Genomic DNA, 23,782 nt, shown 5'->3' on the forward strand with positions numbered 1-23,782 from the left:
TAAAGTTGCCAAGTTTGGGAACCACTGCACTACTTCTTTGAGTCTTTCTATGCTCTGGTTAGGTGCAGCTTTGAGGGTGAAATTCAATTTTTTTTACTACGGTTCTGTGGACCTGGCTTGATGGGCATGGTGTGGCTTGGTGGGCCTAGCAGGGGAAGGATACTGCAAAATCTCCATTCCCACCCCACTCTGGGGCCAGCCAGAGGTGACATTTGCCGGTTCTCCAAACTACTCAAAATTTCAGCTACCGCTTCTCCAGAATCTGTCAGAACTTGCTGGATTTTACCCCAGTCTCCATCACCATTCTTTGATGGTCTTTTCTTTTACTCTTCCAAACATTACTGCTTTCTCAAGTGAATTCCCCCTACATGACATAGCCAAAATAAGTGAGACGCAGTTTCACAATCTTCTATTTTAGCAAAAACAGTTTATTCAACCTGGTCTACATTCCATAGAAAAGTCTACCTCTCTTTATGTTCTGTTTACCAAGCTGAGGAGCTAGAAAATCCCTAGAAACTTCTTCATTTGTTGCACGACTATCCTTTGGGTGTCATTGAGGATCCAGATTATTGGGGGCAACACGCTAACATTGTAATCCGCTTAGAGAGGTCTCTAAAACACTACGAAGTGGTTTATAAATCTAAGTACTGTTGCTATTTATTCTTTTTTGATAGTAAACTTTTTTTTATTTTCCATTTTTATAACATATAATCACATGTATACTATTACATAGCCAATATCATGTTGTATTATTAAGTAATTACATCAATTCATCTTGCCATCAACTACCTAAAAGAGAAAAAGAAAAACCAATTATTGGCTCTTCTGCTCTCCATACACCATATTTATACTTTATCCAACACTTTCTTCCGCCTCTCTCCTTCCCCTCCCTACCTCCTTTCTTCCCTCCATCATCCTTTTCTACTCTACTCCCCCTTCCTTTCTCCTCCTCTCTCCCCTTTCCCCTCCCCTCCTTATACTCCTCAGCTCCCCCCACTTACCTTCTCTCCTATCCCTCTCTTCCTATCTTTCTTCTCTCCTCTGCTTCCCACTCTTCCGCTCATTCACTTGGTGTATTTCAGCTTCTGAGCAAACTCCATTTTGTGTTGATGGTATTTATAATTCCATTTCAATATACATAACATATCTTTGTTTTAAAAGAAAAAAAGAAAAAATTAAGCATGACAGTATACATGTATAATCATATTACCTTAAAACCCAACACCCCTCCTCAAACCAAGTATACTTTCCTCCCTCCCCCCAACCCCCCCAACTTTCCCCCCCCCCCGACTTCCCAGAACCAATACAAGGTATAAATCTTTAACAAAAACAGTTTAAAATATATTTGAAGAGAGAATAGAAAATTAATAACGTCTTTAAATTGAGCTTAGCTCCTCCTAGTACTGTTGCTATTTTACCTACAACGTAAGAAGCAGCAGTGGAAAGTGTCGTGTGTCATCGTACAAGCCATACCTTTTAATGTTAATTCTTCTTTCTTTATATTAATGCTGTCTATTTTAGAAAATGATTCTTCCCTGAAGAAATTCCTGGACGAGTCGGTGGCCATGAACCCTGAGCAAAGAGCCAAATACCTAGAAACTTATGACGTGAGTTGGGATGTATATTTGGAGGGCAATCTCTCTTCTGCGGCAGAAAGTCGCCATTAAATGGGACAGGCTACAATTATAGTGATGTCACCACAATATTAATACTTTCAGGCTGAACTTTAAATTAGTAGAATTCTTTGCTTGCGAAGCTTCACAGTTGAATGAAAAAGCAAAGGTCTATGGAGATTCTCAGTCATCCAAGTCATGGTTGTCCCAAAGGTGCTTTTTTAAAGAGGCAACTGGACTTTCTGGTTTTTCTCCGAAGCCGTTTCGCTTCTCATCCAAGAAGCTTCTTCAGCTCTGAAGCACCACTGAGCTGTTGAAGCTTCTTGGATGAGAAGCGAAAGGTCTTCATAGAAAAACTAGAAAGTCCAGTTGAAAAAACACCTTTGGGAAAAAGCAAAGTGTTTTTTTTTAACCTGTATGTTGTACTATATTTCGTGATACCGTGTAATATTGTGTGATCACCTTTTGCGACCTAAGGAGCAAAGTCAATAGGGAAGCCAGATTTCGCCTAACAACAGTTTAATTAATTTAACAGCCACAGTGATTCACTTAACAACTCTGGCAAGAAAAGTGCTAAAGTGGGACATTCCCAGGTAACAAATGTTTCACTTAGCAACAGAAATGTTGGACTCTGTTGTGGTTGTAAGTTGAGGATTGATTGTGTCATGCCAAGGAGACTGTCATGAAGGCATAGGTTGAGATGTCTCATATTTAGAGGTATACAAGTTTCCTTTATTTTTTTTTTATTTTTTTTGATAAAGCACTGAGTTATCCATAACCAGAAGCCACAAAATAGTTCATAAGTCCAGTGACGGTTCATTCATTGGGCTTATCTAAAATTTAAATAATGTTTGCTTTCATTTGTGAATATTACCTTGATTATCAGTCGTTACACCTCAGTCCCTGGTGCAGTGCAGCTTGTAAATCCACCTGTTTATCAGCTTTGGAAGGGAAGTCATGTTCTGCTACCATTTTAGGATGGCTGGCTGAGAGAGATTTTTTTATATATATATTTAATGTTTTGTTTTGTTTTGTTTTTATTATTTTACTTTACTATTTTATTTTACTTTGTTATTTTCTTTTAATTTAATTTTTATTTTACTTTATTATTTTACTTTACTGTTTTATTTTACTTTATTGTTTTAATTATTTTATTTACTTTATTTTATTATTTTACTTTACTGTTTTATTTTACTTTATTTTAATTTTATTATGTTTTACTTCATTTTATTTGTTTTACTTTACTATTTTATTTTACTTTATTGTTTTAATTATTTATTTTACTTTATTTTATTTGTTTTACTTTACTATTTTATTTTACTTTAGTGTTTTAATTTCATTTAATTTCATTTAATTTTACTTTAACTTATTTTATTATTTTACTTTACTATTTTCTTTTATTATTTTAACTTATTTTAACTTATTTTATTATTTTACTTTACTATTTTATTTTACTTTATTGTTTTAATTTCATTTAATTATTTTATTTTATTAATTCATAATTTATTATTATTACTTTTATTAATTTGTTTTAATTTATTTTATTTTAGTTATTCTACTTTGCTTCATCTTCATTATTTATTTATTTATTTATTTGTTTATTTATTTATTTGCTGTCTATCCCTTCTCGGAACAACTCTTTCAGTCGTTTCCATCTCCAGTCAAGATTTATCTGCCAGCAGAGGCCGAGAACCTGTCAGGGCCTGATTATCCTGGTTGCTCAACTCCATTTTTGAACTAGCACAACCCACGTAAAGAGAAACGCCCTTCCCTGGCTTTGCACAACGTTTGAGGACGGGAGCTACTCTGCGTAATGGCCATTTATCTGGACTGCACAGAGGCTTCAGTGTTGAGCCCACAGTGAGGGCTGCAGAAGGGGTCTTTTCCCAGGAAGAGGCCTTCCTAAGCTCACATTTGTTGGAGAGGGGCGTTTGCTTCAGGAGAAGTGTGGCTCTTTTCAGAATCCTGGGGCTGCTTTGGGAGACAATTGGCAACGTTTCTGGTCCTTTAAGAAAACAGAATTCTTCTTCTTTAAGAAACAGGTGTTTTGTACTATCATATATGGTGGACATGTCCACAGGCAAAAAGAAATTCGACGAAAATACATACATGGTTAGAGAAAACGATAAAGCAACATATAGATTTAAAGCCAGAAATATTTTTGTTGGGTATATTGCCAGAAAATTATGACGAAAGAAATGTATATTTAATATTACATGTTTTGACAGCAGCTAGAATTGTATTTTCACAATAGTAGAAAAATGAGGAGACTCCTACAGATGAAAATATAATCAAAAATATATTCCATTGTGCGGAAATGGATAGGTTAACATTAAAGGTAAAGGATAAAGATACAGAATATTTTTTAACTTGGGATTTGTTTTATCGATGGTTAGATAATAAATGTAGAAATTAGAAACTGGAGGAACACTATTATATACCTGTAAAGAATATTATTGCTACTAGAATTATGTGTATGTAAAATGATTCAGACAATACACTGTGTACTAAATATACAGTATATCACAGAAGTGAGTATACCTCCTCACATTTTGTAAATATTTAAGTATGTATGAGGTGCCATGTTGAACTTCCAGTGACCAGTATGAAAGAATGAGAGCAATAACACCAAATTTAACACACCTGCTCCCTCTTCACACCTGAGACCTTGTAACACAAGCCACATGACACCAGGGAGGGAAAACTGCTTGCCCCCCCACCCTTTGGACATTATCATTTAGGGGTGTACTCACTTTTGTTGCTAGTAATTTAGACATTAATTTTAGGCTGTGTGTTTCATTATTTTGCGGGGACTGCACATTTACACTCTTATACAAGCTGTACGCTCACTACTTTACTTTACATTGTAGCCAAGTGTCATTTCTGTGATGTCACATGAAAAGATATACTTTAAATATTTACAAAAGGTGAGGGGGTGTACTCACTTCTGTGATAGACTGTATATGATAAATAAATAAATAAATAAATAAATAAATAAATAAATAAATAAAACAGGTGTTTAGCAAATTGGTGATCTGTTGGATGATGGGGGAATGGCTTGATGGCCTTTGAATCGAGATTTCCAAATACACAAGCGCTAACAGTCTCTTTTCAAATTTCAGGCCATCCGTGTGACGCACGAATCCAGCGCTCAGGAAGGCCAGACTGTGGTAGGTGGCTTAATTTTTCCCCCCTGAGTAAAAGCTTTTGATATGGTTTTTAAGAACATGACAGTTGCTCTTAAGGCGGTGTTTCTCAACCTTGGCAACTTGAAGATGTCTGGACTTCAATTCCCAGAATTCCCCAGCCAGTATTTGCTGGCTGGGGAATTCTGGGACTTCAAGTCCAGACATCTTCAAGTTGCCAAGGTTGAGAAACACTGTCTTAAGGTATTGATATCCTGCCATGGTCCTGAAGGGGAGTGGGCAGGAAGAAGCTTCTAGAACAGCACTTGGTTGAATTCGGTTTCTTCCCAATACTGTCTCTTGAGTTGCATTCACATTTTTTTTTAAATAAATAAATAAATAAAGCTAATTTGACTCAAGGCAAGGCTTTGCCCGAGGCCTTTAAAGAGATTCTTGGAATTGGGCTTAGTGAAAACTCCATATTAAATGTCTATGAATATTCTCACCCATCCAGGTTAACCTTGTGCCAAAAGTGGTTTTTATTTTGAAAAGGCAACTGGATTTGGGTTTTTTTTTAAGGAGGAGGAAGAAAATGTACAACTGCTGAAGCTTCCAGGATAGGAAGCAAAACATTTTCTCCTTTCTCAAAAAAAAAAATACAAAAAACCTCCCCAAACCGTTAAATTGCCTTTTTCAAAATAAAAGCCACTTTTGATTCTACCTTGGATGGTTCCTTCATTTGGGCTTGTCTGTGGCCCATGGAGCAGTTGAGATCCGTTTGTAGGATGGTCCTGCCCACGGAAGGAGAAGCTACCAGGCGAATTCTGCTCTTCGGCTCCAGTAGCCCTTTTGTGTTCTGACGTAGGCTTCCCCAGCAGCTCGAAGCCAAGTCCTCGTCTCGGTAAACCTCTTTTATTTCATTTACAGTGAATTCCTCTCCAGCAAAGTCTTTCCTCTCTCACAGTCTTTCAAGATAGTTCACAATTACCGACCTTTATCAGGCTTGGAAAGTGGCCAGGCCGATATCTTTCAGACGCCGCAATACTTGGCAAGAATGCAGGAATGAACTAATTGTCTCCTGCAAACACCCCTCCCCTTTTGCTCCTCCTTTATTCCCTTTGGGAGGGGTCACCTCTGGTCTTACTCCCAAGTCGACCCCTGTTCTTTAGCTTTTCCCTTCATCTGGCAACTCAGCACATGCGCACACTGGGAACAGGCTCCAGCTGTTCGTCTGCCTCACTGATGCCTGACTCTGAAGGCAGCTGAGAACTGTCAGATGGCCCTGGCCCCCTCTCTGCCTCCGACACAGAGCCCTCATCAGAGTCTTCCCCAGACTCCAGGACTGGCCCATGTTCCTCCAGGACTGGCCGATGGCGGGCCACAATTTGGGGCTCACCCCATACCCATCAAACAGATGGAAGAGATTGTTGGGACAGAGGAGAAATAGGCAGAAATATGGTCAATATTTTGCTAACCCTCTGTACTTGAGATGCGAGCCTCAGACAGAAGTCTCTGCTGCCCGACCGCTGTATCCAGGATCTAAGTGACTTTGTAAGGGGGAATCCAGGAAGTCCCCTCAACAAAGGAAGAATTGTAGCTGGCCACATTACCTGTTAGCATGCATCATGCTTCTTGCTCTGAAACTGGCTCCTTTCCGTGTCTTCTTTTAAGCTCAGATTCTGCTTTGCAAGTCTCTCAGCCGTCTTTAATTCTTTAATTTTTAATTAATCTAGAAGGCTCTCAATCATCTTTAATCCAGGACCAACCAGGGGTGGGCTTCAAAAAATTTAGCAAGGGGTTCTCTGCCCGGTTGCGCGTGACCATGGTGGGCGTGGCCTAGTCGGCCTCCTGCACCATGGTGGGGGGGAGGGCGTTTTTGCCTTCCCCAGGCCCCAGAGGCTTTCCTCGAGCCTCCTGGAAGGCGCAAACTGCCTCCCCAGGCTCCGGAGGCCCTCTGGAGGCTGGAAACAGGCCCGTTTCCGGCCTTCCCAAACTTCCGGTAAGCCCGTTTTTTTTGCCCTCCCCAAACTTCCATGTGCGCCCTGCACTTACCTGCATCCAAAACGGGTCTCCTGGGGACTGGAGGCATGGGCGTGGCCAGCCAGGTGTGGAATTTTGAGGTTCTCCGAACTGCACAGAATCTTAGCTATAGGTTCTCCTGAACACCTGCGAAACACCAGCAGCCCACTCCTGGGACCAGCAGACATTATTATGACATTATGCCGTGTTTTGGGTCTAGTAGGCCTCTCTGGAGCCTCCTGGGACCAACAACGGGGAGCCGGGGGGGGGGGGAACGACACCACACACACCTTGCACGGCCCGTTTTGGGCCTAGCATGCCTCCCTAAAGCCTCCTGGGATCAAAAATGGGGTGCAGGGGACGGGCGCCACACCCGCTTCCCCAGCGCTCCTTCCGCATGCACGGAAGAGACCTGAAAATCAGTTGGCCAGCAGGAGGCGTGCGCGCATGTCCGCGGTATAACTGAGCTGGGGTGACGGCTCGCATGCCATAGGTTCATCATCACGGTTTTAGTGCATCGTTTTTGCTCCTTTGAGAATTCTTTTTCCTCTTCTTTCTGATATTTATTTTTGTTTATCACTTTCATGTTATTTATTTTATTGGTTTCTTTTGTCATTCAGTTGCTTAGGCCGCTGCTCTTTAAAAACTTTAATCAGTAAAAGGTTACTACTCCGCATAATGTAGGTGAATTTCTGGGTTGAGTCTGAAAAAATAAATATATCCTGCTTGTGTTTGCTTCCCGCATACAATTTTTTAAAAAAATCAAGTGATTTAAAGAAGCTGCTGTTTGAGTGTTCAAGTATTGAGGTCTTTTGCAGCTTCCTTAAAATAGAAAGTGGGTCTTTTTCAAAGGGTCTCTGGGGCAAAGCTTAATGAGAAGGAAGGGACGGAGTCGCAAAAAAATCCAGCCTCTGAGCTATTTCCTGTCTGAAAGCCAGATCTCTCCAAGGTACATTTGGGGTGGATATAAATTGTTTATTTTCTTTTCAACTGCCTTCCTGGAAAAATTATGGATCTTTTCACTGACTAGAATGCAGGATGCAGAAAACTAAAAAAAAAAAATGGCTTGGCAAAGAGGCATTGCATCTTTGATGCCGAGGTGGCGCAGTGGTTAGGGTGCAGTACAGCAGGCCACTTCAGCTGACTGTTATCTGCAGTTCAGTGGTTCTAATCTCACTGGCTCAAGGTTGACTCAGCCTTCCATCCGAGGTGGGTGAAATGAGGACCCAGATTGTGTGGGGGCGATATGCTGACTCTGTAAACCGCTTAGAGAGGGCTGAAAGCCCTATGAAGCGGTATATAAGTCTAACTGCTATTGCTATTGCTATCTTTAGCAGAACCCTTAATTGTTCATAGTCTCATTCAATCATGTCATCCCGAAGCCTCATACATCTAAGTTCAGAAGATGTTGCATTATGCAAGGTTGGTCCTGAAGAGAAGAAATAGCATAATTAGATAAAAAGGTGCACTTAGTAACAGAATAACAGAGTTGGAAGGGATCTTGGAGGTCTTCTAGTCCAACCCTCTTCTCAGGCAGGAAATCTTATACCATTTCAGACAAATAATTACCCAATCTCTTTTTTAAAACTTCCAGTGTTGGAGCATTCACAACTTCTGGAGGCAAGTTGTTCCACTGATTAATTGTTCTAACTGTCAGGAAATTTCTCCTTGGTTCTAGCTTGCTTCTCTCCTTGATTAGTTTCCACCAGTTGCTTTTTGTCCTGCCCTCAGGTGCTTTGGAGAATACCTTGACTCCCTCTTCTTTGTGGCAACCCCTGAGATATTGGAACACTGCTATCATGTCTCCCTTAGTCCTTCTTTTCATTAAACTAAACATACCCAGTTCCTGCAACCGTTCTTCATATGTTTTAGCCTCCAGTCCCCTAATCATCTTTGTTCCTCTTCTCTGCACTCTTTCTAGAGTCTCAACATTGTTTCTACATTGTGGTGACCAAAACTGGATGCAGTATTCCAAGTGTGGCCTTACAAAAGCATTATAAAGTGGCATTAACACTTCACGTGATCTTGATTCTATCCCTCTGTTTACGCAGCCTAGAACTGTGTTGGCTTTTTTGTCAATCTACTGTCTCTCCCATCATGGGCCACCGAAAGAATCAGAGGATTCTGCCAGCAAGGCTAAGATAATAGCTATTCCAGTGTGGTCGTGCAATGCACATTAAAGATGGTAGACTTGTGTTTTCCTTGCTCCTTGAGGTCAAGGATGGAATAGCCTGGATGAGGGATGTTTCTCCCCCTCAGCTCTGAAAGTTTGCCCACTTGTGCCCCTTTGGTTATTTTGAATGGAACTGACTGGCGTAGTCAACCATGGTCATTGTGGTGGGCATTGCAACTCTGGAGTCGCAGAAAACCATTTTGCAGATGGCACAGGTGGCTGTTCCTTGTGCTCAGATACGATTTATGTCCAAGCCTTTTAGAACCGTTGTTTGTTGGCAAGGAACTTCCTCCCTGAATAATGTAGAGCATTTGTGCCATCTGCAAGTATAACCACCTCATATTCAATAGACAAAGGGTGTCACATGGGATTTCTTTGAGGGCCGGATCAGCATTGTAGTTGCGCTTTGCGGGCTGTGTGTGTGTGGGGGGGGGGGGAGAGACAGGATGGACAGCAGACGGGATGGACGTCTCCTGCAGCACTCTACTGGCCAAAATGGGGCTCAGGGGGGCCTACACACACCCTATGCCCCAATTTTGGCCCGGAGAGCCTCCAGCACTCTGCTGGCCAAAACGGGACATGTGGAGGGGGGGATATGCATGTTCCCCGTATCCTGTTTTCAGCCTGGACGGCCTCCAGCACTCTGTCGGCCAAAAAGGGGCATGTAGGGGCCGCACGCCCGCTTCTGCGTCCCATTTTTGGCCTGGACGGCTTCCTTCAGCGCTGCCAGACAAAATGGTACACAGCGGGGCCGTGCGGATCCCCCACACCCCATTTCTTTTACTAGAAGAGGCCAGCCCTTTGCTCTTTCCAGGCTGATCCCATGACCAGATCTAAGCCTTGAGTTTGACACCCCTGCAATAGAGCGAAAGGCTCTGGGCTTGGCCAGGGCCTTTGGATCTGTGAAAATTGAACTTCGGTTTAGGAGGTTTGCAAGAAACATCTATAAATCATTCCTTGGCAAAAGTGTCTATGTCTGGGATATCAGAGGATACTTTTGTTCACAGTGGGAACAAAACAAAAAAAAATAGCCCTCTGTGGGCTTGGTAGAATAGAACAGTTGGAACAATAGATCACTAGAAGAGAAGAAGCTTTTTGGATGAGAAGTGAAATGTTTTCGAGGGGGGAAAAATACACAGGAGAAAATCCAGTGGCCTTTTGAAAAGCACCTTTTGGGACAACCATGACCTGGATGATTGTGAAGCTCCATAAACATTTAGTCCTCTCCGGGTTTCTTCAGAGGTTTAATGACAGGGATTAAATTTGGAAATGAGGCAACCCTAGAAGGTTGTTAACTGTGGTTAAGCCAGAACAGGTTTCCCAGATTGGGAAGAATAGAACGAGTTTATTTCTTGGTTAGATTTCCTTCCTACCTTACTCCAGGCGGAACAGGTGCCGTTCATCTCCCTTCATCTTATCCCCTGCAAATAATTACGTGGTGAGGTAGGCTGGGCCCAGAAGGGTAACCTAGAACCTCCCAGTAAGTCTGCATAGCTGAAGATGAGTTCAAACTGGTTTTGTCACTTTAGCATCTGCACCCCACCGGCTGCTAATCAGCGCTTTATTTTGGAAAAGGCAAGCATCAACTGATCCAGGGTGAGGATTGAAGGTAGTCAGAACTGACCTCAAAATTTATGTCGCTAAGTGAGACCTTTGTTACGTGAGATTTGTCCCCTTTTACAATCTTTCTTGCCACAACTGTTAAGTGAATCGGTGCAGTTATTCAGTAAGGTAGATTGGAGATCCAATTTCAACCAAACTTGGCAAACAGATGGCTTACTCTCTGGAAAAAAAAATACTGTGGGGGTAAGACACCCCTAACACTCATCGGGGTGTGGTGTGTGATCTGTTGAGATACAGCCAGTTGTGTCTTAAAATGGCTTCTACTGTACTGCCGTAAAATGGCTTCCACTGTACAGCGCAGTGGAGTTGCCATGGTAACGGCTTCACAGTACTCCACAAGGGGGCTCCCTCTAGTAAGGCAGGACAATTCCACATTAGAAATTATGTTTCGTCCGGACATTTCCCCCATATAAATAAATACCCGGGCAACGCCGGGTTATCACCTACATATAAATATTTTTGTGTATTGTTTATGCATCAGCTACTTACGAATGGCCCCCTTTGCCATTAAACTTTCTTGGAGTCATCTTCATACAACTGAAAAGAACTTCGCCGCCAGATAGTCAGCAAGAGAACTTGCTGGAATTGGGGAGCAGTTAAAAAAGAGGGACAGGGCTCCCCTCAGCTGAGATGGCAGAGAAACCTCCTTGTTTTGAGTTGATAAAGAGCAAAGAAGAGCAACTAATTTGACTAAGATGATGATTGGAGCCGAGGTGGCTCAGTGGTTAGGGTGCAGTACTGCAAGCCACTTCAGCTGACTGTTATCTGCAGTTCAGCAGTTCTAATCTCACCGGCTCAAGGTTGACTCAGCCTTCCATCCTTCCGAGGTGGGTGAAATGAGGACCCAGACTGTGTGGGCAATATGCTGACTCTGTAAACCGCTTAGAGAGGGCTGAAAGCCCTATGAAGCGGTATATAAGTCTAACTGCTATTGCTAAGGGCCTGGAGGGAAAAAAAAAGCATAGGAAGAACAGCTGCAGGAATTGAATATGGCCAGTCTAGAGAAAAGAAGGGGTGGGGGTGGGGGGGGCGACATGAAAGTGGTGTTATAGCAATAGCAATAGCAGTAGACTTATATACCGCTTCATAGGCCTTTCAGGCCTCTCTAAGCGGTTTACAGAGAGTCAGCATATTGCCCCCAACAATCCGGGTCCTCATTTTACCCACCTCGGAAGGATGGAAGGCTGAGTCAACCCTGAGCCGGTGAGATTTGAACCGCTGAACTGCTGATCTAGCAGTAGCCTGCAGTGCTGCATTTAACCACTGCGCCACCTTGGCTCTTCCAGTATTTGAGGGGCTGCCGCAAAGAAGAGAGGAGCCACTTATTTTCCAAAGCACCAGAAGGCAAGAGAAGACACAATGGATGGGAATTAATCAAGGAGAGAATCAACCTGGAATTAAGGAGAAACTTCCTAAAATTGAGGACAATGAACCAGTGGGAGAGCTTGCCTCCAGAAGTTCTGGGCGCTTCATCACTGGAGGCTTTTAAGAAAAGTCTGGACAGCCTCAAATTGTATAAGGTCTCCTGCTCGAGCAGGGAGTTGGACTAGAAGACCTCCAAGGTCCCTTCTAGCTCTAGTCTAATTGATCGATTGAGGGGGATTTGATTTCTTGATTCCGCTTTCGTTGCACGCCCAAACCGCCCCGGGTTTTATGGCCGCCCTTATCTCTCGCCTCTCCGCATTCCTGAGTCTTGTTTTTCGAAGCAAAGTTCACCTGCTGGAAAAGCCATTTCCTCCCAAAGGCCAACCGGTCCAGAAAAGGCACACTTGAAATGCCTTCGGGTCAACAATTGCTGGAGAAGGAAAAAACAAGAGCGATTGAGGAAGCCAATCCCTCCCCCACCGGGCCAGGGTGGAGGAATGCAGAGCTTCATCCAGCCTTGGCATTTTCGCTCTGGGGAGGCTGAGCAGCCACCACCAAATGAATGCTTTGATGCCCTCCTAGATGCCTTCAGGCTGATGGGAAAATGCTTCCTGCTTCTGGGAGCAGCCGATCCTCAGAGAAGGCCTCTCAGGCCCCAGAAGGCATCATCTGGGCTGGGGTAGCTAGAAACGCACCCCCTATTCCCACACCAGGCTGGGCCAGAATTGGGGAGTGAAGCAGACTTTGAGACAAACCACTTTTATTAATTTACTGTGAATTCTGCTCATTCACACCCAGTCTTTCAAGGGGAATTACAGTCACAGGCCTTATCTGGCTTGCAGAGCTGACAGGTTGGTATCTGTAAAACTTGGCCAAGAGTCTCAGAGAGTCACGAACCAATCAAGCAAACTCATTGTCTCCTGCAAACTCCACTCCCCTTCAGCTCCTTTTTTTATTCCTTCTGGAAGGGGCCATTCACTGTCCACCTGTGACCTTACTCCCAAGTCGACACCTGTTCCTTAGCTGTTCCCTTCGTCTGGCAACTCAGCGCATGCGCACACTGGGAACAGGCTCCAGCTGTTCTTCCGCCTCACTGATGTCTGACTCCGAAGGCAGCTGATAACTGTCAGACGGCCCTGGCCTCCTCTCTGCCTCCGACACAGAGCCCTCATCAGAGCTTTCCCCAGACTCCAGGACTGGCCCAGGTTCCTCCCCAACCCTCCTCACTGTCCGAATCTGCTGCCAACTCCACAGGCCACTGGCGGGCCACAACAAGACGGCGTCCCTCACAGCCAGGCCTCCTGCCTTGGTCTCCAGCCCACGGTTCAGCAGATGTTTGGATTGGGGCGCTCTTTGACCAGAAGAGCCAAGTTGAGGTAGCTACGGGGGCTGCCCACTTTGCTACGCAACTGTTTTTAACACACACCCAAAATGCGAAGCGCACAGTTTCGTGTGCGGGGAATAGAGCAGCTCTCTCAGAAATTGCCGCCAAGCAAGAAATCCAAGCAGGAAATGGGAGGAAGTCTTCCTTGGGAAGGTCTTGCTTGGATGTGAGCAAGTTAATTTTGACCGATTGCCTGCGAACGATATCAATAAAGGAGAATATTTGTAGCTAAGGGTCGGAATGAGAGGTCCTTGGGGCTCTCTGAGCTTGCTTGTATTTTTGCAGACGTTTCCTTACCCAACTAGACATCATCATCAGTACTATAGAGCAAGCCACTTGTGTATGAACAGGGAGCAAACCTCATTTCTTCTAAGACTGATGATGTTACCTGGTTTGGGTAATTATTGCCAGGTTACTTAAAAATTTCTGCCAATTACAAAATAGCTAACAATTACTCCTTCCATTGAGAACCTGTATACTGCACGAGTCAAAAAGAGGGCTGTGAAAATATCTACAGACCCCTCGCATCCTGGACATAAATTGTTTCAACTCCTACCGTCAAAATGACGCTATAGAGCACTGCACACCAAGACAACTAGATGCAAGAACAGTTTTTTCCCCGAACGCCATCACTCTGGTAAACAAATAATTCCCTCGACATTGTCAAACCATTCACTAAGGCTGCATTACTCTTATTAGTCTTCTCATTGTTCCTATCACCTGCCACTTGTGACTGCAGGAGTGCAACTTCGTTGCTTGTATCCTTACGATTTATCTGGATATTGATTGTTTCCTGATTGCTTATTTGTACCCCGTGACTATCATTAAGTGCTGTACCTTATGATTCTTGACAAATGTATCTTGTCTTTTTATGTACACTAAGAGCATCTGCACCAAAGACAAATTCCTTGTGTGTCCAATCACACTTGGCCAATAGAGAATTCTATTCTGTTCTCTTCCCTTCTGTTCTGTTCTATTCTATTCATTCTTTCTTCTGTTCTATTCTAATTCTGTCCTATTCTATTCATTCTCTCTTGTTTTCTCTTCTATGTATTCTCTCTTCTATCCTGTTCTAATTCTATTCTATTCATTCTCTCTTTTCTCTTTTCTCTTCTCCTTTCTCTTCTCTTCTCTTGTATTCTATTCTATTTTATTCTATTCTATTCTAATGAAATGTCTGCAATAAAACAGAGCACCAAGGAGCCCTCATGCCTATAAATGCTTGTCCCGTCTAGAAAAAACAGATGCTTGTTTTCGTGGGGTGCAAAATGGCACCGTGAGGGCCACGGAATTGGGCTACATCGCTGAGCACCAGCTGTACTTGTAAAGTGTCTCTTTTTTCAATATTTGTATAGTCCTTGCCTGGCTCCTCCTCCTCCTCCTCAACCCAGCCCGAGTTTAGCCACTGCAAAATGAAGGCCTCGCCCTTGCGTCGCTCCGCCTCCCTGACCCTGATCAGACACAGCCCTGTGGCCTGTGCCAAAGCCACCAGCCCCATAGAGGAGGCCACAAGCCCTCCCATCTGTCTGCAGCGTTGGCGGCCTACGGTCCCAATATCGTCTCTGGGGGACCCCCCGGCCGTAAGTCTGGTTTCTCTTCTATCTCTGCTCCGGGGCAATGCTGTCAGCTCCCTCCCTCCCAGCTCAGGACACGTCTCCACCTCTTGGAAGCCTCTTCTAGGTTTGCTTTTCGTCCTTTGGGGGTCCAGCAAACCCAAATATGTGCAGCTTTGCCTTCTTCGGACCTCCATGGAAGCCACCACTGAAGCATACAAGGAAGTAACAGGGAATGAACCATCTTCCTTGGGATTTCTTTCTCCCTCCCGGTTGGTGTTTTTCGTTGTCCTGCAGACCTTCAGTGCTGGTCCACTTGGTTTCTTGAGCTCTTGCGTCTTTGGGTTCCTTGGTGGTCTCTCTCCGTCTGTCCTTCGTCCAGGCTTCATAGTGGTCTCCTCTCCTTCTGTTCTTCATCCAGGCTTCATAGCGGTCTCCTCTCCTTCTGTTCTTCATCCAAGGTCTTTCAGGAGCTGTGCAAAAGGTGACTTCAGGATTCTGGGCTGTTCTTGGCGTTCTCCAAACGCCGGCAACAGCCTCCTTTCTCTGCCAGTCAAGATGATCGGTTCATTCTTTGACTGTGTGTGTGTGTGTGTGTGTGTGTGTATTTTTCCCCCTTTTATTTAAAGGGGGTCTTTCACTGTGACTGAACTGGTTAATATTATGTGCTTCCTGTGTTTTTATGATGTGGGAGTCAGAATTTCTACCCAGACCTTGCCAGTAGCGAAACTTTCAAGAACGTTGATTGGGCTTCTTTGTAGAGCAGATGCATAGGGAGTGTAGATAGATTATAGGTTCAGAGTAAAATGAGGATATGGGGAAATTTCCCTTATTCATTTATTCATTCACTTTTATATGTTGGAGTGCAGTGGCTCACATGGTTAGGATGCTGGGTTGGAGGTTAGCGAGCCCATGTTTGAGTTCCAAGTGCTGCTGCATCGTGACCCGACAAAAGCGCGCCCGACAACAGTGCGCAGACAAAACCGCGTTGATAAAACCGCGATGTTGATAGCGCGCCGACAAAAGAGCGCCGACAGAAGCGCCATTATGGTTAAGGTAAGGGTTAGGTTCAGGGTTAGATTCAAGGTTAGGTTCAAGGTTAGGTTTAGGGTTACCTTTAGGGTTAGGTTCAGAGCGCGCTGTTGTCGGCGCGCTTCTGTCCTAATTCTTCAGCACGATTTCAAACTCGCGCTTTTGTCCCCGCGGTTTTGTCAACGCGCTTTTGTCAAGCACGCATTTGTCGGTGAACCCTGCTGCATAGCGGGGGTGAGCTCCTGTCATGTGCTCCAGCTCCTTGACGGGGATTTGAAAGGAGTCCCCACGAGCGTTTTCCGGGCAACGGTGATGTCACCAGCTAATCCTTTCAACCCAGAAGCACCTTTCATTTTATTTTATTCATTTTATTAAGATTTATAGGCCGCCCTTTTCCCTGAGGGGACTCAGGGCGGCTTACAATCACAGGGAAGGGGGTGCAATATCAAAAGACAAACAAACACCTTAACATTCATGCCTCTGACATGAAAGGGATGATATTTTACATGTTCCTTTTTGGGCTGCAACTCCCAGCTAGAAGGGACACGGTGGTTTAGTGGCTAAGATGCTGAGCTTGGTGAGCTCCCGCTCCTTGTCCCAGCTTTTGCCAACCTAGCAGTTCGAAAGCATGTAAAAATGCAAGGAGAACAAAAGGCACCACCTTTGGTGGGAAGGTAACAGCGTTCTGTGCGCCTTTGGCATTTAGTCATGCCGGCCACATGACCACAGAGACGTCTTCGGACAGCACTGGCTCTTCAGCTTTGAAACAGATGAGCACCGCCCTCTAGAGTCAGGAACGACTAGCGCACATGTGCGAGGGGAACCTTTACCTTTACTTACTTCCCAGCTAATTTCAGGATGTCTGACCTGCCCACTACCCTTCTTCCAATAATCTTCATAAATCACATCTCCAGTCCTGTGCTGCAGAGTAGCATAAATTTGGACCACCGACCTTCTCCAGATGTTTCACGTCTTCAGATTTGATGGCCTGGAGTTGGATAGTGGGCATTTATCAATCATGTGCAAGACAAGGTGACAAAACTTGGTTATACAGGGGGGGAAAATCCTTTGTCTATACATTTCTATACATATATTTGTTTACTAAGATTTGCAAGCAGCCTCCTTCCACTCCAGGCGGCTTCCAATTCATTGAAATAATGCAAGAGAGCAAAAATGGAAACTAGGATAGCAAGAAAAAGCACATCTCTTGATAATGAAAGTTACAATTTCCATCATCATCAAGAACGCACAAGATGTCTATGGAGATTCTCAGTCATCCAGATCACGGTTGTCCCAAAAGTCCTTTTTTTTTTTAAAGGCAGCTGGACTTGTTTTTCCTTGTTTTCATTTCTCATCCAAGAACTGGCAGAAGTTTCATGGGTGAGAAGCGAAACGTGTCCAAGAAAAAACAAAGGAAGTCCAGTTGCCTTTTGAAAAAAAAAAAAGCAACTTTGGGACAATGCATTGGATGACATAGCCCCAAACCAGCACCTCTTCCCCAAAGGCCATCCAGAAGACATGATCTTTGTGGGTCACCAAAATGCCAGTAGAGAAAGAATGACTCCAGCATGGGAGGAGCAGATATGCCAAAACTCTGGATCCAGGTTTTTTCTGGGGTTAGAATAAAGTTTTGAGTAGAATTAATTTCTTTATCCAAGTCTACAGGCAAGCGTTGTGTGCTAATCACTTGTACGAATCTCATCTTCTTTCTTGCAGGCACCAAGTATAGCTGATAAAGTAGATCTTCATTTCATCTCTTTAGTGAATGTGGACGGCATTCTGTATGAACTAGGTAAGGACCCCACAAACAAGAAAAGCCCCATCCACGGGGTGCAGGCAGCACGCAAAACCATGGCCCCTGTAGTCTGCGGAAAAACTACAGAATTGGTCCCTGATATCCAAAATGTTGGGGGGTGCACTGTTCTAGTCCAACGTCTTGCTCAAGCAAGAGGGCCTATACTCGTGATGGCGAGCCTATGTTACACATGCCATAGGTGGCACGTGGAGCCCTCTCTGCAGGCACGCGAGCTGTAGCCCCAGCTCAGCTCCTGCACGCATGCCTCCTGCTGGCCAGCTGATTTTCAGGTCCCTTCCGCGCAGGGGCGAAGGGGGAGGAGGTTCGCAGGTGCATGCGAGGGGGGGTCGGGGAATAAGATTTAAGATTTAGTTTATTTGCATGCCGCCCTTCTCCGGGAGGGACTCAGGGCGGCGAACAACTCAAAAGGGGAAAAGGGGATACAAACACAATACACGTAATTCAAATACACAAGAGTCATACAGCCATACAAGTCGAGAGGGGAGGGGAACTCATCAACCCCAGGCCTGCCGGCACAGCCAGGTTTTGACGGCTTTCCAGAAGGCCTGGAGAGAGGTGAGGGTCTGAATCTCCGCGGGGAGTTCACTCCAAAGGGCCGGAGCTGCTACAGAGAAGGCCCTCCCCCGGGTGGTAGCCAGATGGCATTGTCTAGTAGACGGAACCCGGAGGAGGCCAACCCTGTGCAATCTAACGGGTCTATGGGAGGTAATAGGCAGCAGGCAGTCTCTCAAGTACCCAGGTCCAATACCATGAAAGGCTTTATAAGTTACGACTAGCACTTTGAAGCGTATCCGGAAACCGATCAGTAGCCAGTGCAGCTTGCGGAGGATAGGTGTAACGTGGGTGTACCAAGGTGCACCCACAATCGCTCGCGCGGCTGCATTCTGGACGAGTTGTAGTCTCCGAATACTCTTCAAAGGCTGCCCCATGTAGAGCGCATTGCAGTAGTACAGGGGATCCCCCCTCCCCACCTGGCCTGTCTTTGGTCCCAGGTGGCTTCAGGGATGCCTGCTAGGCCCAAAACAGGACGGGCAGGGAGAGCACGGGAGGGTCACACGCGCATGCTCAGGGGCGCAGGGTGTCGCGTGTGCATTGCATTATGGGTGTGAATATGTGTCGCACGGGCACTTTTGACACAGGAGGACAAAAAGGTTAGCCATCACTGCCCTGTATCATTCCAGGCAAGTGGCTGTCCAGCCTCTTCTTAAAAGCCTCCAGTGATGGAGCATCCACAACTTCTGAAGGCAACTTCTGTTCCACTGGTTAATTGTCCTCACTGTTAGGAAATTTCTCCTTGGTTCTACGTTGCTTCTCTCCTTGATTTGTTCCCATCCGTTGTTTCTTGTCCTGCCTTCTGGTGCTTTGGCACTGTTGTGGCCCGCCAGCCCCCAGGGGAGCTGGTGGCAGACTCAGAAAGTGAGGAGGTTGGGGAGAAAGAAGGGCCAGTCCTGGAGTCTGGGGAAGGCTCTGATGCGGGCTCTGCATTAGAGGCAGAGATGGGGCCAGGCCCATCCGACATTTATCAGCTTCCTTCGGAATCGGACATCAGTGGGTCAAAAAAACAGCTGGAGCATGTTCCCAGTGTGCGCATGCACAGAGCTGCCAGGAGAAGGGAACAATTAAGGAACAAGGGCCGACTCAGGAGTAAAGGCACAGGTGGACGGTGAATGGACCCTCCCATGGGGAATAAAGAGGAGCAAAAGGGGAGTGGAGTTTGCAGGAGACAATAAATTTGCTTAATTGGTGTGAAGATTTGTACAGTGTTTCATTTGGAAGATATTGGCCTGGCAGCTCTCCAAGCCTGATAAGGTCTGTGGTTGCAAATTCACCCTTGAAAGACTGTTTGCCAGGACTGTGCTGGATGTGAATGAGAGGAGTCCACATTAGCTTAATCAAAAGGGGTTTTGTCGGGACAAGGAGTCTGATTTGTGGTATTGTAAAGCCTAGGTTAGAATAGGCACCTTGTCTTGCTCTCCTGTGCTCTTGGTTCCCGCGGGGGCTGAGTTCACAGAGAAACTTCAGCTGTGTAATAGAAAGCCAGCAGTTTGCATCTCTGGATGGCTTATTCAAATGCCTTTTCCCAGAATAGACTGGGAGAGGAATTCAGAGGCCCTTGGTCTGCGAAACCGGGTGTGTGTCTCTGTTCAGCTGGATTGCTTGTTGAATAGTCCCTCCTTTCGGAGGTTAGCCACGTGAGTAAATTAAGCATTTGTGGCATTTTAATCTGTTTTCAGATTCATCTGTGACAGAAATATAAAAAGCGTTGCCCAATAAAGCGATTTACGGGACCTAGAAATGGAGACAGTCTGGCTTGACATAATCAGGGCTTCTGCAGTGGTAGAAAACTGGCTTACGCGTATCCTTGGCCACTAAATTAAGTTGGGTTGGAAAAAATGGCGCCACGAAGGATCCCCTTCATGTGTTTTCAGTTACTAGCCGGGGCTACCTGTGGATTTCTCACACGGAAAGGACTCTTGGTGGCTTTAAAGGAAATAACTGTCTGACACGGGTCCTCTGGTGATTTGGACCTGGAGATATCCTTAATGAGAATAGAGCCGGAAGGGACCTTGGAGGTCTTCTAGTCCAGCTGTCTGCTCAAGCAGGAGACCCTCTACCATTTCAGACAAGTGCCTGTCCAGTCTCTTGTTAAAAAATCCTCCAGTGATGAAGGCAACTTCTAAAGGCAAGCTGTTCCACTGGTTAATTGTCCTCACTGTTAGGAAGTTTCTCCTTAATTCCAGCTTGCTTCTCTCCTCGATTAGTTTCCAACCATTGTTTCTTGTCTTGCCTTCTGATGCCTTGGAAAATAAGTTGACCCTCCTCCTCACTGTGGCACTCTCTCAAATGCTGAAACATCACTATCACGTCATCCCTACTCATCCTTTGCTCTAGACCTGTGTTGGTGAACCTATGGCACAAGTGCCACAGGTGGCGCACAGAGCTCTCTCTCTGCAGGCATGCGAACCATAGCCCAGCTCAACTCCATCGCGCATGCGTGCGCGTCTCCCGCTGGCCGGCTGATTTTTCAGGTCTCTGCCACGCATGCACGGGGACGGGGATCGCAGGTACATGCGAGGGGGAGCATGGGGGATGCCTCCCCCCCAAGTGGCACATTTTTGGTCCCAGGAGGCTTCAGGGAGTCCTGCTAGGCCCAAAACGGGACATGGAGGGGAGCACGGGAGGGTCACATACTTAAGTATTGCATTATGGGCATGCGCGCTGTCGCGCAGGCAACTTTTGACACACAAGAACGACAAGGCTAGCCATTCCTGCTCCAGACTAACCGTGGGCAATTTCAGACATTCATAAGATAAGATGCTCAAGACATTCCAGCAAAATTTGGAATCACCGTATTTAGAACCCAGAGAAGGATAAGGAAGACTTAGAAGTCTGTCTAACTTTCCAACTTGGGGTGTCCTGCATCGATTGTGGGCTTAGAGGCGCCGGGGTGCCCCTTTGTAAAGTGATGGGGATCGGCGGATGGCATGGCCTTACGAGGCTTTTGGCTCAGGATTAGTGGGAGGCAGCCGTGGGAATTGGGAAGGTAGTGGAGCCCCTTTCTCAGCAATGGACTTTTCTCCATCCCAACAGACGGACGCAAGCCTTTCCCGATAAACCACGGCGAGTCCAATGTCGACACCTTCCTAGAGGTAGGAATTCTCAAGCCACTTTTATTGGGTTTTATTGGCTGTTTTATTGGGTTTCCTGTAAGAAAGCAGCAAGGGGGCTCCTTGTCCACCAGACCAGAAAACCAGGACCTGCTCTTCTAGAAAGACGCAGCCAGTGTGGTTCAGTGAGTTCTGCTCAGCTTTACAACTTCCTTGCCACGGTTGTTCAGTGCAATTGTTAAGTTACCGTATTTTTCAGACTAAGGCGGACCAAGATTTTGAAGAGGCTTTAAAAAAAAAAAAAGTTTTTGCACTCTGCAAACCTTCTAAAAACGGCCCGTATTTTGCAAAAACAGGCCCATTTGTTCTTTCTTTCTTTCTTTTTGTTTAAAAAAGGGCATGAATAGCCCTTAGGAGGCTTGTAGAGTGTTCCTCGGGGGTTGGGGGGGCAAAAATGTGCAAAAAACAGCCCATTTTTCACAAAACCGGCCAGTTTTTTGTCCAAAAAAGGACATTAGAAAGCTTATAGAATGCTCCTGGGGGCTGTGCGGGGCAAAATTGAGCAAAAAACGGTTCATTTTTTGCTCATTTCTGCCCTCCCCAGCCCCCAGGAGCTCTCTAAAAGCCTCCTAAAGGCTATGCACATCCATTTTTGTGAAGGGGTTGGGGTTTTGGGAGGCAAAAAATGCTGTATTCAGTGTATAAGATGCACCCAGATTTTCAGCCTCTTTTTTCAGGGAAAAAGGTACGTCTTATACTCCAAAAAACAGGGTAAGTAACAAAAAAAGTTTTTGTCATCCCCCCCAGCCCCCAGGAGCACTCTGCAGGCTTCAGCAGGGCAGAGGGAAGGCAAAAATGCCCCCATTTTTTTGCAGAAAACAGGTGGAAAACGGGGGCATTTTTGCCTTCCCCCAACCCTGCTGAAGCCTGCAGAGTGCTTCAGGGGGCAGCTGGCAACACGCTTGGCAACTGACTCATGGTTATGACGGTTGCAGGGTCCTAAGGTCATGTCATCCTCTTTTACGACCTCCTGACCAGCGACGTGAGTGGGGAAGCCAGACTCGCCTTCACAACTTTGTGATGGTCTTAACTCCAATGATTCCCTTAACAACGGCGACAAGAAAGGTTGTCAAACGGGGCAGAGTTCACTCAACAAATGTCTCGCTTAGCAACAGAAATGTTGGCTTCCATTGCTGCCATAAGTCGAGGACTCTGTGTATATGAAAACTACAGCTACTGTTTTTGTAAGAAATCATAAATGTAGTTATATGATTTATTGAGAGAGAGAGCATAGGTACCTAAAGGCTATTTAGCAGAGCCCATAACCCAACCTGGTACCAATAAACATGGTTGTGTAGAGAGAGAGAGAGGGAGGGAGGGAGGGAGGGAGGGAGAGAGAGAGAGAGAGAGAGAGAGAGAGAGAGAGAGAGAGAGAGAGAGAGAATGATATTGTGTATGCGGTTATCTCTTTGTGTGTTCTTCCTAGGACGCCGTAGAAGTATGCAAGAAATTCATGGAACGCGATCCGGACGAATTGAGGTTCAATGCAATTGCTTTAGCCTCTGCCTAAACCGCTGTTACGTAAGAGGAATTGGCATCTAATGTACTGTAACAAAATTATATTTTCCCCGCATATCAGCAACGATCAAATTTTGATAACATTTGAGGTGAATTAAATTTTCAGATCACCCTTTGCTTCCTGTGACCTTTTGTCCGCGTTTACATGATGGAAAATGTACATAATGAGAAGCTGTTAGGAAGGCCCTGTCTCTGATTAACACAACACATGCAGTTGGATTATTGGAAGAGGGCTGCATACACACAAGAAGACTCTCCAACACAGTGAACTGACCATCCTTCCTAAGAATGTTAGTTTTAGCCCCTTATTGATGATCCAGATCTTATGGGTGTGTGTGTGTGTGTATGTTTCTTTGTCTTGATAAAGGAGAATTTTTTGAAGAACTGGGTTGACATGAGGGGTCCTTGGTGCTCTCTGAGCTTGCTTGTTTTCTTGCAGACATTTCGTTACCTTAACTTGGTAACGTCATCAGTGCTAGAAGGGACTAGGGTTTGCAGGGAAGAGGAGGAGGAGGAAGAGGACTATGAGGACTCTGTGAACTTGATGGTTTGCTTGAAGGTGTTTCATTAGCCTAACTAGGTAACATAATCACTGCTAGAAGGGACTAGGGTTTGCAGGAAGGAGGAGGAGGAGGAGGAGGAGGAGGAAGAAGAAGAAGAAGAAGAAGAAGAAGAAGAAGAAGAAGAAGAAGAAGAAGAAGAAGAAGAAGAAGAAGAAGAAGAAGAAAGTGTAGTAGTAATAGTAGTAGTGAGGTCCTTGGTGCTTAACAACAACAGTAACATGCTAGAAGGGAGTAGGGTTTGCAGGAAAGAGGAAGAGGAGGAGGAAGAAGAAGACAAGAAAAGGAGGAGGAGAAGAAGAAGAGTGTAGTAGTAGCAGTAGTAGTAGTAGT

The 23,782-nt window shown here is 45.2% G+C and overlaps 1 protein-coding gene across 1 annotated transcript in view; it reads left to right on the forward strand.

Moving 5' to 3' along the window:
• UCHL3 (ubiquitin C-terminal hydrolase L3) overlaps positions 1-23,001 on the forward strand; it is a 29,496-nt gene extending 6,495 nt beyond the window's left edge. Inside the window, exons 5-9 of the mRNA XM_087726235.1 lie at positions 1,522-1,607; positions 4,736-4,783; positions 17,604-17,679; positions 21,295-21,353; positions 22,798-23,001. Coding sequence (XP_087582361.1) covers positions 1,522-1,607; positions 4,736-4,783; positions 17,604-17,679; positions 21,295-21,353; positions 22,798-22,881 — 353 coding nt within the window. The 3' untranslated portion in view covers positions 22,882-23,001. The remainder of the gene's footprint in view (positions 1-1,521; positions 1,608-4,735; positions 4,784-17,603; positions 17,680-21,294; positions 21,354-22,797) is intronic.
• Positions 23,002-23,782: the final 781 nt, after the last annotated feature.

This window comes from Thamnophis sirtalis, unplaced genomic scaffold, assembly GCF_051295495.1.
Source record: "Thamnophis sirtalis isolate CommonGarterSnake01/CBP01778 unplaced genomic scaffold, rThaSir2_p1.2 scaffold_12, whole genome shotgun sequence".
Classification (NCBI taxonomy): Eukaryota; Metazoa; Chordata; class Lepidosauria; order Squamata; family Natricidae; genus Thamnophis; species Thamnophis sirtalis.